Source organism: Lates calcarifer, linkage group LG5 (genome assembly GCF_001640805.2).
Source record: "Lates calcarifer isolate ASB-BC8 linkage group LG5, TLL_Latcal_v3, whole genome shotgun sequence".
Classification (NCBI taxonomy): Eukaryota; Metazoa; Chordata; class Actinopteri; family Centropomidae; genus Lates; species Lates calcarifer.
In genome coordinates, this window is record NC_066837.1 from 12,789,525 (window position 1) to 12,803,227 (window position 13,703).

General features: G+C 40.7%; 1 protein-coding gene across 1 annotated transcript in view; it reads right to left on the reverse strand.

The window, feature by feature from the left end:
• acsl1a (acyl-CoA synthetase long chain family member 1a) overlaps positions 1 to 13,472 on the reverse strand; it is a 20,987-nt gene extending 7,515 nt beyond the window's left edge. The window contains 9 exon segments of the mRNA XM_018695682.2: positions 12 to 44; positions 322 to 497; positions 617 to 716; positions 2,076 to 2,177; positions 2,268 to 2,332; positions 2,434 to 2,464; positions 2,466 to 2,549; positions 2,972 to 3,184; positions 13,152 to 13,472. Of these exon segments, the coding sequence (XP_018551198.2) occupies positions 12 to 44; positions 322 to 497; positions 617 to 716; positions 2,076 to 2,177; positions 2,268 to 2,332; positions 2,434 to 2,464; positions 2,466 to 2,549; positions 2,972 to 3,184; positions 13,152 to 13,340 (993 nt within the window). The 5' untranslated portion in view covers positions 13,341 to 13,472.
• Between the last annotated feature and the right edge of the window lie 231 nt (positions 13,473 to 13,703).

A 13,703-nucleotide genomic window follows, 5' to 3' on the forward strand; every position in this document is an offset into this window, starting at 1 on the left:
TTCCTACTCACCACTGGTTCCCGGTGGTTGGCTTTACCCAAGGCCTGGAAAATATACAGAACGTAAAGTGAGTTATAGTGTGTCTGCAGGAAGTGCTGATAATGATCATGCTCTGAACACACATAGCACCCCAGGGCCTAACTTCAGTTTAGTTCTCACCAGGACATGAGTGAGCAACAGTGTGATTCGTGTAACGACAAAGAGAAAAGACTGCAGGGTTTCTCAGAACATATGTTGATGGTTGAAAATGTTGATATAGTTGAGGAACTTTTTTCAGTACCTAACATAAGGAAGATGTGAGGATTAGGTTATTATTCTCACCTCAAAGTCCTTCAAACTCAGGATCTCGATGCCACTCTCCTGGCCGCGGGTGACCAGGTCGCTGTCAAACGCCTCCATGAGCACAATGGTCTTCACTGTTCGCCCTTTCCCGCCGACACAGTCCAGAATCAGCCGAGCCTTTTCGGGCACATCGCAGATCACTGTTGAGATGGCAGCTGGAAAACAGACAGCACCGGATTAGCCTCTTCATTTGTATCAGCATCCTTGATCTAAAGCACCGTGGTAGCGCTGCAGGTGACACGTGGTTCATGTGCGAAGGTGCCCTTTTGTGTACCTTGGTCGATAATGTAGGCGATGGCCTCTGTGCCGAGTGTGTCGTACAGTGGGACTGCCACCATGGAGTATGTGTAACAGGCCAGCTCTGAAATGGTCCACTGACAGACAAAAAAACCACAAACAACACTAGTAAATGCTCCAGTAATAAGTTTCAGTGTCAACAGCATATGAACACCAAAAGGTGCCTGCTTCAAGTTTAATATCAAACTCTGCTGATACGGCTTCAGTAAGAGGTGATGCCGACACTGAGCATCAAAAAGACAGAAGGAAAGTCTGAGACACTGACATGTTATTTTCATACATGAGGTGCTGCCACTTCACTGTTAATTTTATAGTTTAAAGCATCTTCAGTGTAAACTAGATTTATTTAAAAACTCTACAAAATGCAGTTTCAATCTGCAGAGAAAGTAAGAGGAGAAGGGCTGCATTCAAAATCAGTCACTTATTCTCTATATAAGGAATTTTATGGGCTATTTTTACATAGTTTGATCACAAAATCAAACTAGAATTACTGGTTTGCGATTGTACGCCTCCATTGAACGTTCCAGTTGCAAGTAATTAGCCTTCAAACTTTTGAAATATGGCTCAAACTGTCTGTGTAGGTTCTCAGTCATCCAGGTCATGGTAGTCTTACACTCTAAAGACGTTCACGTGCGAAAGCTAAAAAGAAGTTCAACTGCCCTCAACTATAGCACTTAATGGCTCAAACAAATTTTTTTTTTTTTTGCAGTCACAGTGACCTTTGACCATCAAAATCTACTCAGTTCATCTTTGGCTTTTCAACCACTCAAAGCGCTTCACACTACAAATCACATTCACTCCATTCATACAGCACATGGTCTATACAAAGTGCTTTTCTATACACACATTCACACACCAATGCGATGCACACACATCGGATTCACATCAGTTCCGTATCTTGCCCAAGGATACTTCGGCATGCGGACTGGAGGAGCCGGGAATTGAACTACCTTCTGATTGGTGGGCGACTGCTCTACCTCCTGAGCCACAGCCGCCCCCTTTGAGTCCAAGTGAACGTTTGTACCAAAATTTGAAGACATTTCCTCAAGCTGTTACTGAGATATAGTGTTCACAAGACTGAGACAGTCAACTTGAGAGTACAATGCCTCTGCAGTGTTATTATTTTACAGATACTATTCATGTCATTACTTTCAACCTGTAATTGTAAAAATGTCTTTTTTCTGTCTTTGCATTGGTAAGATGGTCGTTTGCTCTGGATTTGGTGAACGCTGATTAAACTTTGTGGGACAAAGTTGTGGGATAATTTCAGTTGACTGTGGAGGATATATCAGTTCTCATTTTGGACAATACCAAATAGTGGAGATGCTACACTACACTGGACTTGAGTGAACAATTTTAGATATTTAGCTAAACAGACTGAACAACGAAAGTGAAAAGGTTAAAAAAAAAAAAAACAGAAGGTGAGTTTGTTTTACCTCCGGCCTGTTCTGGGAAAAAATACCAACGAACTTGTCTCCTGTGTGAGAGTGTCCTCTGTGAAGGAGAGCAGAGCCGACATTCTCCGCTCGGTCTGCCACCTGTGCAAAGCAAAACAAAAAGTGTAGTGTAGCTGTGTGTAGTGAAAGAGTACGATGCTAGATTTAACATGTCGGTGGTCCGCAGCTCACCTCTCTGTAAGACTGCCACTCATACGGCTGGTTCGGTTTTCTTGATCCTAGACAAGGTCCGTTATCTGCGAGAATAAAGCTCGCATTTATCTACATTCATGGGGAAAACGGTGATGCCACATCTTCAGGGACTCTCACGTTTAACTGATATAAACACAACACTCACTCGATACTCTGAGCCCTCGCTGGAACACCTCGATATATTGTGCGTGCGTCATTGTAGAAGTGTGTCATGTGTTTGTCGCTGTCGTTCAGCACTGATCTTCTCGCACGTTCTCCACCCTGCAGGAAAAGGAATCCAGAAAGTTATGGCCGGTACATACCGAACCTTCCGCATCTCCACCACATGACACAGTGTGACAGGATTTATCATGGAGAGTTTGTTTTCCCCTGACAATAATCTGATCACACCAACATGGATAGATAAATGAGATAAACTTTTTAGCTCAGTGAATGTGACACGGAGTGAGGACGTCAAAGCCTGTAATTTGAAGAACTGCACCAACATCAGCTGTGATTACGTTTCTGGAGAGGATCTCATTTACATTCCTGCTGACTGAGATCTGCTGTCTTTCTTTTTCCCCTTTCAACATTCCAGTATTCTGGATCATACTCCAACTATTCCTCTAATCCCGTGTTTAGGACATTTGATATTAGAAAAGAAAAGAAAAGAAAAGAAAAGAAAAGAAAAAGAAGTCACTTACTGGTATTTCCACTGACTGCAGGCCGAGGTCACAGGGCGGTTTGAGGGCTCTTGGCCGGGTGGCAAACCAGTAGGTGGTGATGGCAGCGAAAGCACCCATTCCCATGAGCGCGTTGGTGGGCAACCCACGCACGTACTGCCGAACGTCATCCAGCTCGGGAATGCGCAGCTGTCTCAGGACTTCCTGAGCCTGCATGGCTGTTCTGCACTGACCCTGCGGGGGAATGAGGAGGGGAAACACATAAACAGATGGAAACTTTTACTCTTAATTCTGCATTTTTTGTTCTGCATGTTTGTCTTTGTTATTCAGGGATGTGTTTTTTTAGACAACAATCCATTAATAATCCAGATTTGTTTAATTCAGTGGAATCTGACAAATGTCTGCAGTCAAAGGAAACTGCCTTCCATGTGTGGGGGTGTTTCTGGTGAATGCTGCTCCTGCAGAGTTCATTAAGGATGTGGTGATACAGCAGGATGCTGGCACTTTATCTTACTTATTTTTTTATTTTTTTAAATCAATGGGCCTCTTGTTTTACACCATTACATGGAAACATGAGAACCTGAAGAGGAAGCATAGTGGTCCCATTCAGAAATAACAGGCAATCTACCACTGTCTGTGTCCACATATTCACTAACATATGCCATACTGAGTAAACCCAATGCACGACAACAGGAAACTTGAACTTTTCGAAAACGTTACAGTCAAATCAACAGCGGCTGGAACCAAAAACATTTTAGGATCACGTGCCAAAAAGTGATCAAAGAGTCATTGTTTTGTTGTTTTATTTCTTATCTTTCATTTCTTCCTGTGACTGTCAAGCAGGTGACAGTCGAGGCAAAGACTTTGTACTGCAGCACTGACATTACAACACAGAATCAAAATAAATCTTCATAGATAAACTTACAGTGAATCATTGAGGGCAGGGTCACAGTTTTCAGCCCTGTGATTCACTGATGATACACACCAGTTCAGATTTACTGTATTGAATTATTTGCCCTGTGCAGTTTCAAGATCTTCCTTCCAGATATCACAAATATCAGGTGTTTAATATCAAGTCTTTTTAAATCTTAACAACAAATCTGACAGTTTCATCTGGCCCTTATTGTTTTGAAAGATCTTAACACTATATCCTTCAACATAAATTGGTCAAAAGTCATCTCTTAAAAAAACTTTCAGACCTGTTTGTTTTGATTTTGTACATTTTTTTGAATCTCAATTTTGATACACATCACTGATTTATTTTCGTTTTCCTCTCATTTTTTTTCTCTTAATCCATGTTCAGCTATTCTTGTTTTATCTGTTTGAGTGGTCTATAAACTCCACGTCATAAGATACAGACGGTCATTAGGGTGAATAGTAAAGCGTTACAATTTCGGTCCTTGCGTGAGAACAGAACATTTTTAACAACTGCTTCCTCTATTTTAAAAGATTTTGAAAGAGCTGCCTTCATGTTTAAAATCCATGAAACCAAAAGATGTAAACTGTTTTTATAACGGTTGAGAAATCCACGGCTGAAAGACGAGGATGAGTGTGTTTGCTGTTGTTCCTGTCCAGCACTTGTACAAATGCTGTATACAGAGGATAGAAGTGTTATCCTATTCAACAGCTGTACGCTTGGAAACAAAGACAGAGGAAGGAAATATGACTCCACACACACACACATCACAAGCCTCCAAGGAGATACAGTATAAAAACACGACCACAGACACTCATTTTTTTTTCTGAGGGGAACTGAAGCTTCTGGGTCAGGATGTTTGAGGAATGAGCTCATTCACTGAAAGCTCAGTCTTCAAAGAGCTTGATGTATGTCTCTGTTCTACTGAAAGCTTAATACAACAGTCAAATGATGGCCAGAATTAAACCAACTGTCTGTGTCTATTAATTCCATGTTAATGTAAAATGCAAATTACATGAGCCCGTGGCTAAAACTCAGACTAATATATCTGAGCATTTTTCAATTACTACATCCAAATCTGGAAATACATGAATTAATAACTCCCTCTTTCAACATTTCTTTTCCTCTTCTCCAGTCTCGTTTTTTTTTTTTCCTTTTTATATCGGACTAAACAGGTTTATGTACATGACATTCAACTCCTTTGACCTTTACATTTGAAGGTAACAACCTTGCAGGTAAATGAACAAGCAAATAACCACATCAGAGGTAACAACTGACTTCTCACCTACTTCTATTATTAACACCGCGCCCATGACGTACGGGACCGCTGCCAACTGGGACAAAGTGTTGTAGAAAAGCTGCAACACCAGCTACTTACAATATATTACATTTCTTTATAATTACAACTCCAACACAATAAGTTGTGCTCAGTTTTTATATTCAGACATGCAAAGAAAAATTACCAGCAGGATTAATCAAGGTTGTTTGGTTCTGTCTGTCCTCAATGAAAATAAAAAAAATAATAGTCAAAAACTCCACAAAAGCTGCACTAAGTGTTACAGGTGTTAGTATTAGCCGCTATGAAAGACAAGCAATGATCAGAGCACTTCTAAGTCCTCTCAAGGACAACTTAAAAGCAGTTAAATGTTTCATCTGTGAATAATTAACGCTGAACTAAGACGAAATAAATGTCTATACTCACAGCCCCACAGTGTTTATATGAGGAAAGGTAGAGACTGTGTCCAAAGGTGGAGCGGTGTAGTTTATATCTGAAAGGCCCCGGTGCTGCAGCAGTTGCTATTAGAAGGACTGGCACTGACCTCTAATAGACCTCAGAGATTCTCACAACTATGAATAGCAAGAACACGCCCCTTTCAAACAGAAACACAGACGCATGAGACACCGGCAGCCACTCAGAGAGCAACTCAAGCAGCAGGTTGATATGATTTTTTTTTTTTTTTTTTCCCCTGACCACATCTTCTGTCATGAGAGTTTTTTCCTGAGTTAAACTTAACAAATAAACAAGTTGGTTACAACTGGATACCAGTTAAAATCTGTGTGTCTGCGTTTAGTTTAAAAGTAACGACGGCCGGAAACTGAGGGCTGATCTGAGTGATTCAAACACTTTTCAGTCATGTTTATTTAAGAGTGAATGACTAGTATTCCTTATCATACGTTATCTGAACACAGTGTGTACAGTTCTTGTGTTGCTGAGCGTCCGAACTGCTGAAACTAGTCGCACAAAGTATTGCAAACTAATTACAAGAGCGTCTGTGTATTCTACATGATGGTCATGTTGACAAATCTGATATCAGAGTATGTGAGCACTAATACCGACTTCACTGTCATACACACAAAGACGAGTATGTGTGCAGATTCCTCAGAGTCTCAGGTAATAAGTTATACTTTCCAGTTAATTTAACTAAAGCTGAGACAATCAACACCTTATACTCTCCCATTTACAAATGATTTCACACATTTCCTGCTGTCGTTGTCTGATACAACTGAGACAGAGTAAAAAGTAGCAGCCTGAGAGTGAACTCAGTGTAACCAGCTGTGAATGTGGCGAGAAAAATACACAAGGATCTTAATGGAGTGTAATAGAAACGTGTAAAGATGCTGAAACAACAGCAACTTATAAAGATAAAATCCTCTTGTACATCCCATCATGATATTTGTGAATTTATGTCATGATATCAGTGTACATATGGTAAAATATATTGGATTTTATCTGGTATTTATGGATATAATAATCAAGCAGTGATGTCAGTCTTTGGATAATTCAGCAAATTAAATATCTGAAAAATCAAGGTGCTTCATCAATATTACTTTACAGTGGTCTCGTGCTTTGATTTGTGATGTTGCCCACAACACTTAAATATTAAAAGGATCAGATACCATGATGAAACTCTCTGACGGTCAGTGAATTTATATCATCTGTCATCAGTTATATTCTGTATATTGTCATTTTGTCAACTCCTACTAAAATCATTAATCAAACAGCAGAAATGTAACCCATAAAAAAAATCATGAATCATTTAAGTCATTTATAAAATTACAAATTGGTTACTTAAAGCTTAGGAAATATCAGGATTCAATTCTTTTTTCTGATATAAATCATTATGCACTGATTTTTTTTTATTCATTTGACTAGTGTTTTTTTAATAAATTTGGGGTATTTTATGACATTTTCAGAATCTAAGAACATTTGTTTTTGGCATATATATATATATATATATATATTTTTTTTTTTTACATTTTACAGACTAAACAATCAATGGGAAGAATAATTAACAGACAACCTGATGATGAAAATAGGTGTTGGTTGCAGATTTACTATGTGTGTGCGTCTTTCTGTCAGATGGCCAACAGCAGGCACATGCCACTGGTGTCATGCTCAGCTGAGAGTTGTTTCAGGCAAAAGGTACTCCACTAACCCCTCCACCATCCCCACCCCTACTCTCCATACTTGGCCTGGGAGGATGACAAGCCAATGGCAGAGCCAGCTCTCCGGTCACCCCACACCCCAGCACACACACAAGACACTGGAAAAAAAGAAGGGGAGAGGGCAGCTGGTTCATTTGACACATGACAGAACATCAAGATTAGCCAGCCGCAGCCTACAGTGACAGATCTGACTACACACGTACTGTAGTTCTGAAAAGAGTCACCCCAAACCACAGCCAGGGAGTTACTGAGAACACATACCAGTCACACTTCAATTCCTCTCAAATGTTCATGTTCCTCTTCCTCTGAGAATCAGAAGCAGTGTGACACTGAGCTGATAATCGGTTAGGGTGCTGAGCGTCAGGTCAGATGATTTAAGCTCATTATTACAGCCTTACTACCGGAGGATTAGCACTTGGAGCCTTTCAAACACAAAAATTGTAATCCCATCATGACAAGACGGACGCCTTCAAATCTCAGAAGCAGCTTTCTCTCAGCTGCTAAACAAATCTGCGTAATGCGGTATATATCGTGCACGGCTGGAAATATCTGTAGATCACCGCTTAAGTTGACAGACACAAATATTAACAACAACTATTTTGATAATCTGTGAATTATTTAAGTCTAACTTGGCACAGCAGTCCTGTCAAATTTTGGATTCCTACAGATGTTTAAGTTGCCCATGGGGCCAAAGTAAGAGGAATACCTGGATTTAAAGAGTTTGAAAGGGTGGTGATCTCCTCTAGCCTTTCTATTAACTCAAAAATAAAAACAGACACAGAGATGTTAAGAATAGATTAATGGATGCATTTATCTGCTGTAACATTAGATGCACTCGTTGGCACGTCTGGCTAACCAGAATAATTAACAGTCTGCTCTTTCCTTTGGCACAACCCTCCTTTACAAGACTTTAATTTCAAACAAGCCACCTGGAAACATTAAAAAGTGCAGCCACATCAGCCAACAAGCCACAGCCATGAATACAGATGAGGAGCTGCTGTTTGAAAGATTACCAAGAATTTCAAGTTGCTGTTGAGTCCTGTTGTGCAAAATTAATGCACTTTGTAGCAATAGTAACTACAGAGGGAGGGCTTAGCCAACGGCCAGTAAGACTTATCTTTAGGTTTTGATCTATACTCGAGAGAGATCTGAATAATGAATGAATGAAATAAAAGAGAATTAAATAATATTAAGTCAATATCAATATTTCTTGCTGATGCAGGCTACAATGTATTTAAAGTGTAGACAGGACCTTTTTCTCAGTTTAACAATATGGTTTATTGTTAAAACAGCAAAACAAGTTACATTAAACAAGAAATGTCCAAAACGCTTCATAATTTTTCAGTGGGTTCTTGATTTCAAACAGATACGCAAAAGCAGGATCTCATCTCCAGCCAGATGATGATGTTGATTTTGAAAGATAAAATGATGATTGTCGGACAGATTTAATCAGCTGTGGATAGCTAGCATTTGCTCCAGTTTAAAGAGGCTGTTTCTGGCTTCCATGCTGAACCCATTTCGAATGAGAATCTTGTAAAAGGGGTCATTACGTGCACCTGATGGCTACATGTGATCCCACGCTAAAAGGCTGAGGCTGGCTGCATACATGCTGCAGGAAAACAGCCAGTATTTCACCAGCTGATGATACATGTAGAGGACGTGTAATGTTAAAGTTAAATATAAATAATCATTAGTTACAGCCCTGATCTCAACAGCTCGCCTCGTCCTTGCTGTATGTTAATGATTGTCTGTTACAGATTTTCTGCTTGATACAGCTCAATACAGAGGAAGTTTTATTTTTCAAACTGAAACCAAACATGTTCAGACAGACAGTGTTTACCTCGAACTTCTTCATAAGGGGGAAAAAAACCCAACCCAAACACATTACAACACACCGTGCTACTGCAGTCTAAACCTGGCTTCAACCTCCTGCTCTGTATACGGGTAGAAACACATCCAGTGGTTCACCATCAATTCAGTTCTAAAACTGTAAAATGTTGACATGTAAAAATTCACGTGTTATTGACTTATTGGATCTCGTTGTTGGATCTGCTTCAGTCTAGCTGCCAATACTTCAGTCGATAATTCAACAGTTTGCCCCGAGGGAAGGAATCGAAATAGAAAGATGAGTCAATGTATTCCTGTGTAAAACCTTTTACACATATAGAGGTTTACATGCAACAATCTAAAGGCAGATTGTGAAAAGGTAAACAGGAAGAGAGAGGGGCTGACATGCAGCAACAAGTCACTGAGAGATGGGGTGATGGGGGTGGAAATGAAATTACACTGAGCTGAGTTGAAGGGTGGTTTGTTATTGGACGGCTGCTGAACGGTTGTTGAAGCTCATGTGGCTTCAGTCTTTCTTTCATCCGCCTCTACCCGCTGCCTGACTCGTGTCCACCCTCCTCCGGTCACATTCAGCTTCAGTTTTAGGACACAAAGGCTGACCTTGCACAAGACAACCACGCTCGAGACTGCAGATCCTGACCCCCCCCCCCCCCCCCCCCCCCCTGATGAAATCGCACACTCTGGGTCACATGGTCACACGGTGGAGAAATGTACGAGGGAGGGTGGAGGATGGGATTTGTGAAGTGGAATAAAGGTCACTGCTGGAAGTGGTGGTGGTGGGGTCACGTGACTGCTGGACTGAGGAGCATAGGAGCAGAGGTGTGCGGCTAACGCAGGTGAACTGAGTATCCTGTGTTCTTTGCCCCGAGTCCAGTCACGGTTTCCTAAGTGTGTTGACAGAGTAGTTTATGCTAGTCACACACTCGTCAACTGCTACCAACGCATCATCAGGTCACATGACCTCTATATTGTGGCTTTAAAAAAACAACCAAAAAAAAAACATACTGTCATGTAGAAATGTAGAAATTGCATGACAACTGAAATTTCAGCTGCTCACGCTCTTCCCCAAGATGATTTTAAACATTATATGTTACGTAGAAACCCCAGCACACTGTCTCCTTACTGTTTTTCCATTTAAGCTACAGGAATTAAAGAGAATTAATATTGACATCACTCTAAAGTCTGTAAATATTCAGTTTACCATCACATAACGCAAAGAAAACCCACAAAGCCTCACACTGGGGGAGCTGAAATCAGAGAATGTTTGTCATTTTACATTTAAAAAAAAACATATTTTCTGTTAATTGACTAAATTAATCCATGATGTTAAAAACATCAGCTCTATGTACAACAGATCTGTCACACATTCAGTCTTGAAAAAGAGACTGTATTCTCTGTATTCTCAAAGAACCTCCTGGTTAAATAATGGTTAAATAAATAGGAAGCAGGAAGCAATCAGTGCATGAACAGACATTACAGTCAATAAAAGTTGCATGAAGCAGGACTAAACTGTGGACTGAATGAGCTCAAATGACAAAAATGAGGTCAGTCTCTGGTGTGAACAATCTTCTTTTTTTTTTTTTTTTACCGAAGTTTCCAAGAAGTTTCATTAGGCAGTTTTATTTGGTAGAGACAGCATTCTCTGTAGTTCAGTCTTCTCATAACTCTCCACATTAAAGCATGATAATTTGAGGCTAGCTTGTTGAGCGTTGTTGAGTTTGCTTCTCTCACATGATATTTTTCAATTCAATTTGGACACTAAAATCAAGTTGGCTGTGACTGTGCTTTTTCTGAATCCTGCACTGAGCTGAAATTTCTGCTTCTACGGCTCCACCTCAGGGCTACTCTCTACTGTTGTGTAAACATCAGTGTGTTATCAAACCCAAAACGGACTAACAGACTGATGGTATGACATTTTCAGATGACCAGAGTGACAACAGGGTGGCGGTCCACTCCCGAATCACAAAACCATAGAGTGTCTCTCTGTTTGCTCCAATGAAAGCTACCCCTGTACTCAAAGGCAAAAAACAAATGATTGACTGCAACCGTCCCATGTCTGCCATGTTACCTGCTCATATGACTGCACCAAATGGCTCAAAGAACATTACCTAGTTTCTTCGTAAATGTTGCTGAGAAGGGAGGAAAATAAACACAACGTTCGAGCTACGTTCCACAGATTCCTGCTGAAGGAAGTTTGCCATATAACGCATTCAGCGCCAAACACGCCCTTGAACTGCACCTCTGCTTATTGAACGTCTGTCGACCAAACACCAACACACAAGCAGCCTACAATAAAAACCAAGAAGACAAAATGAGAGTGCCAACATCCTTTACTTCGTCAAGGAGCAGGACGAGGCTCCAAACTCATCATAGAGGAAGTATCTGACCATCTGTCTGTCACTTCCAGTCTGAGAGTTTCTGTTGCCTCTCTCTCTCTCTGCTCTGAGAGGAAATAACAGAAATACTCTAAATTTCAATCCAAGTAACTGCTGTGTCCAGAGAAGTTTAAAAGGACCACGCCAATGAGTTTGCAAGTTAACGACAAACTACGTGTATACCTCACATTTTTGTCAAACAAATGCAAATAAAATTTTTCTGAATTAGCTTTTCCTTCTGTTTAGGCAGGAACAACATGCTTGAGTTGTACAATACACAGCAAGTTTGCATACATTTTTGTTAGCATTAGCCCCCTCCCTCCATCCTGTCATTTTAAAGAGGATGTGAGAGAGAAGTAGTAACTGAAAAAATATACTTCGAGAGCGTTTGCAGCAGTTTGCACTGACAGGAGATTTACATCAGACATAAAGAGAGAACTGTTCGCACTGTAAAACATGACTGCAGTGACATCTTATCCAGTTGTTGATTATTATAGAACACTGATCCTTTATCAGTGTACAGACCAGAGAAGACAACCATGTTAGCAAATACTGTTCTGTAGAACTCTCCCTCCTGTAGGTATCTTCAAGTATTAAACATGATAAAAGATCATTATTGAACAGCCTAATAACCACTACAGATGCATGTGCTCAGCTGCTGTGAGGGGGTTGAAGGGGGCCAACTGAAACTGAAACTGCACAGGGCCCAAATTTTCTGGCCATGCCTTTGGTCAAAATCAAATTTAAAAAAAAAAACAACAACATCAGCCAAAGTTGTTATCTGTTTGTTTTTTGGGGATCATCTTTTTAAAAAATCCAGCACTGGCCAGATATTAGATTCATGTGAGAGGTCTGTATCAGCCATAACTCCTGAAGATAATGTAAGAAATTAATCCAAACTTCGCACAGGATGCAAGTTTTTCTTAAACAGTTTGTTATGAGATTTCCACACCGCATGGAAATGAATGGAAGCCGCTGAGTGCACAGAGAGGGTTAAAGCATACAGCTCCTCAGCGGATGTGTGCCAAGCAGGACTGGTTTGGGGGGTTACCGGGTCACACACACACACCGATATGGCGGGGATGCCACGACATACGCTTCATAATGGTGACATTGTTCCTCTTTTCCAGTCCCTGCAATCTTATCTCATCAACCAACAATGGCGTCAGTGCGCGGGTCAGTTTTATACAAAGCAGATAAGGCGGAGATTAGATTGAAAAGTTTCATAAGAAAGTGTCATTTCACATGCGGCGCCTGATCCGCTCTGATGCTTCGTGTCCGCGTCTGTTTGTATTTCAGGGAGCAGCTTCAATGTGGCGCGGCGGATAAAAGGTGGATAAACAGTGATGAACGCGCTGTTCTGATTAAAGTCACCGCAGCGACTGAACACAGTGTCGATGTGAACGTTACTGGACGAGCGTGGAATAAAGATATGTGGAGAAGATGCAGAAACGTGGCTCAGGTCTATTTTAAGGCAACAAAAAAAAAACAGCCCGTTTCTGAGGAAGGGACACATCCTGCCTCCCCAACAAACACCTGTAAACACACAACGGTCGACACACTCATCTACAGCTGGATACCTGCGGGGTTTTAAGCGGTAAATGTTTCCACTGACCTGTGTGCAGCGGCGAATCCGGAGACTTAAACCTGATCCTTGAAGAAGCAACAGCAGCAGCAGCAGGCGGTCTACAGTCTGTTCAGCTGGTGCAGAGCTCAGCCAATCACAGACGGCGTTGCTTTGTCCTAAAGTTTGAGAGACGTGCTGTGATTGGTCAATACTGTCGTGACAAATGCGGCTATGCATAGATCACATATAGTATAATGTGTTTAAGCTGACACAAGAAACCACATCCTGTTCACACAAACTGAAACTTACTATTATTACTTTACATACGTTCAGTGGAAAGTAACTAAGTACATTTACTGTAGTACTCTTTTCATGTGCTTGTACTTTATTTGAGCATTTCCATTTATGCCTCACAACTGTACTTCATCACAGTACTTGAGTAAATGTACTCAGTAACTTCTGCCACTGTTTGCCCCAGTTAAAGCGAGAATTGTCTTTGTGGGGTATTTTCACTGTTAAAGACTGAACTGTACTGACAAAATTAGCTGCACCTCCATTACTTACAACATGTACATATTAGTGTATTTATATTACTATTAT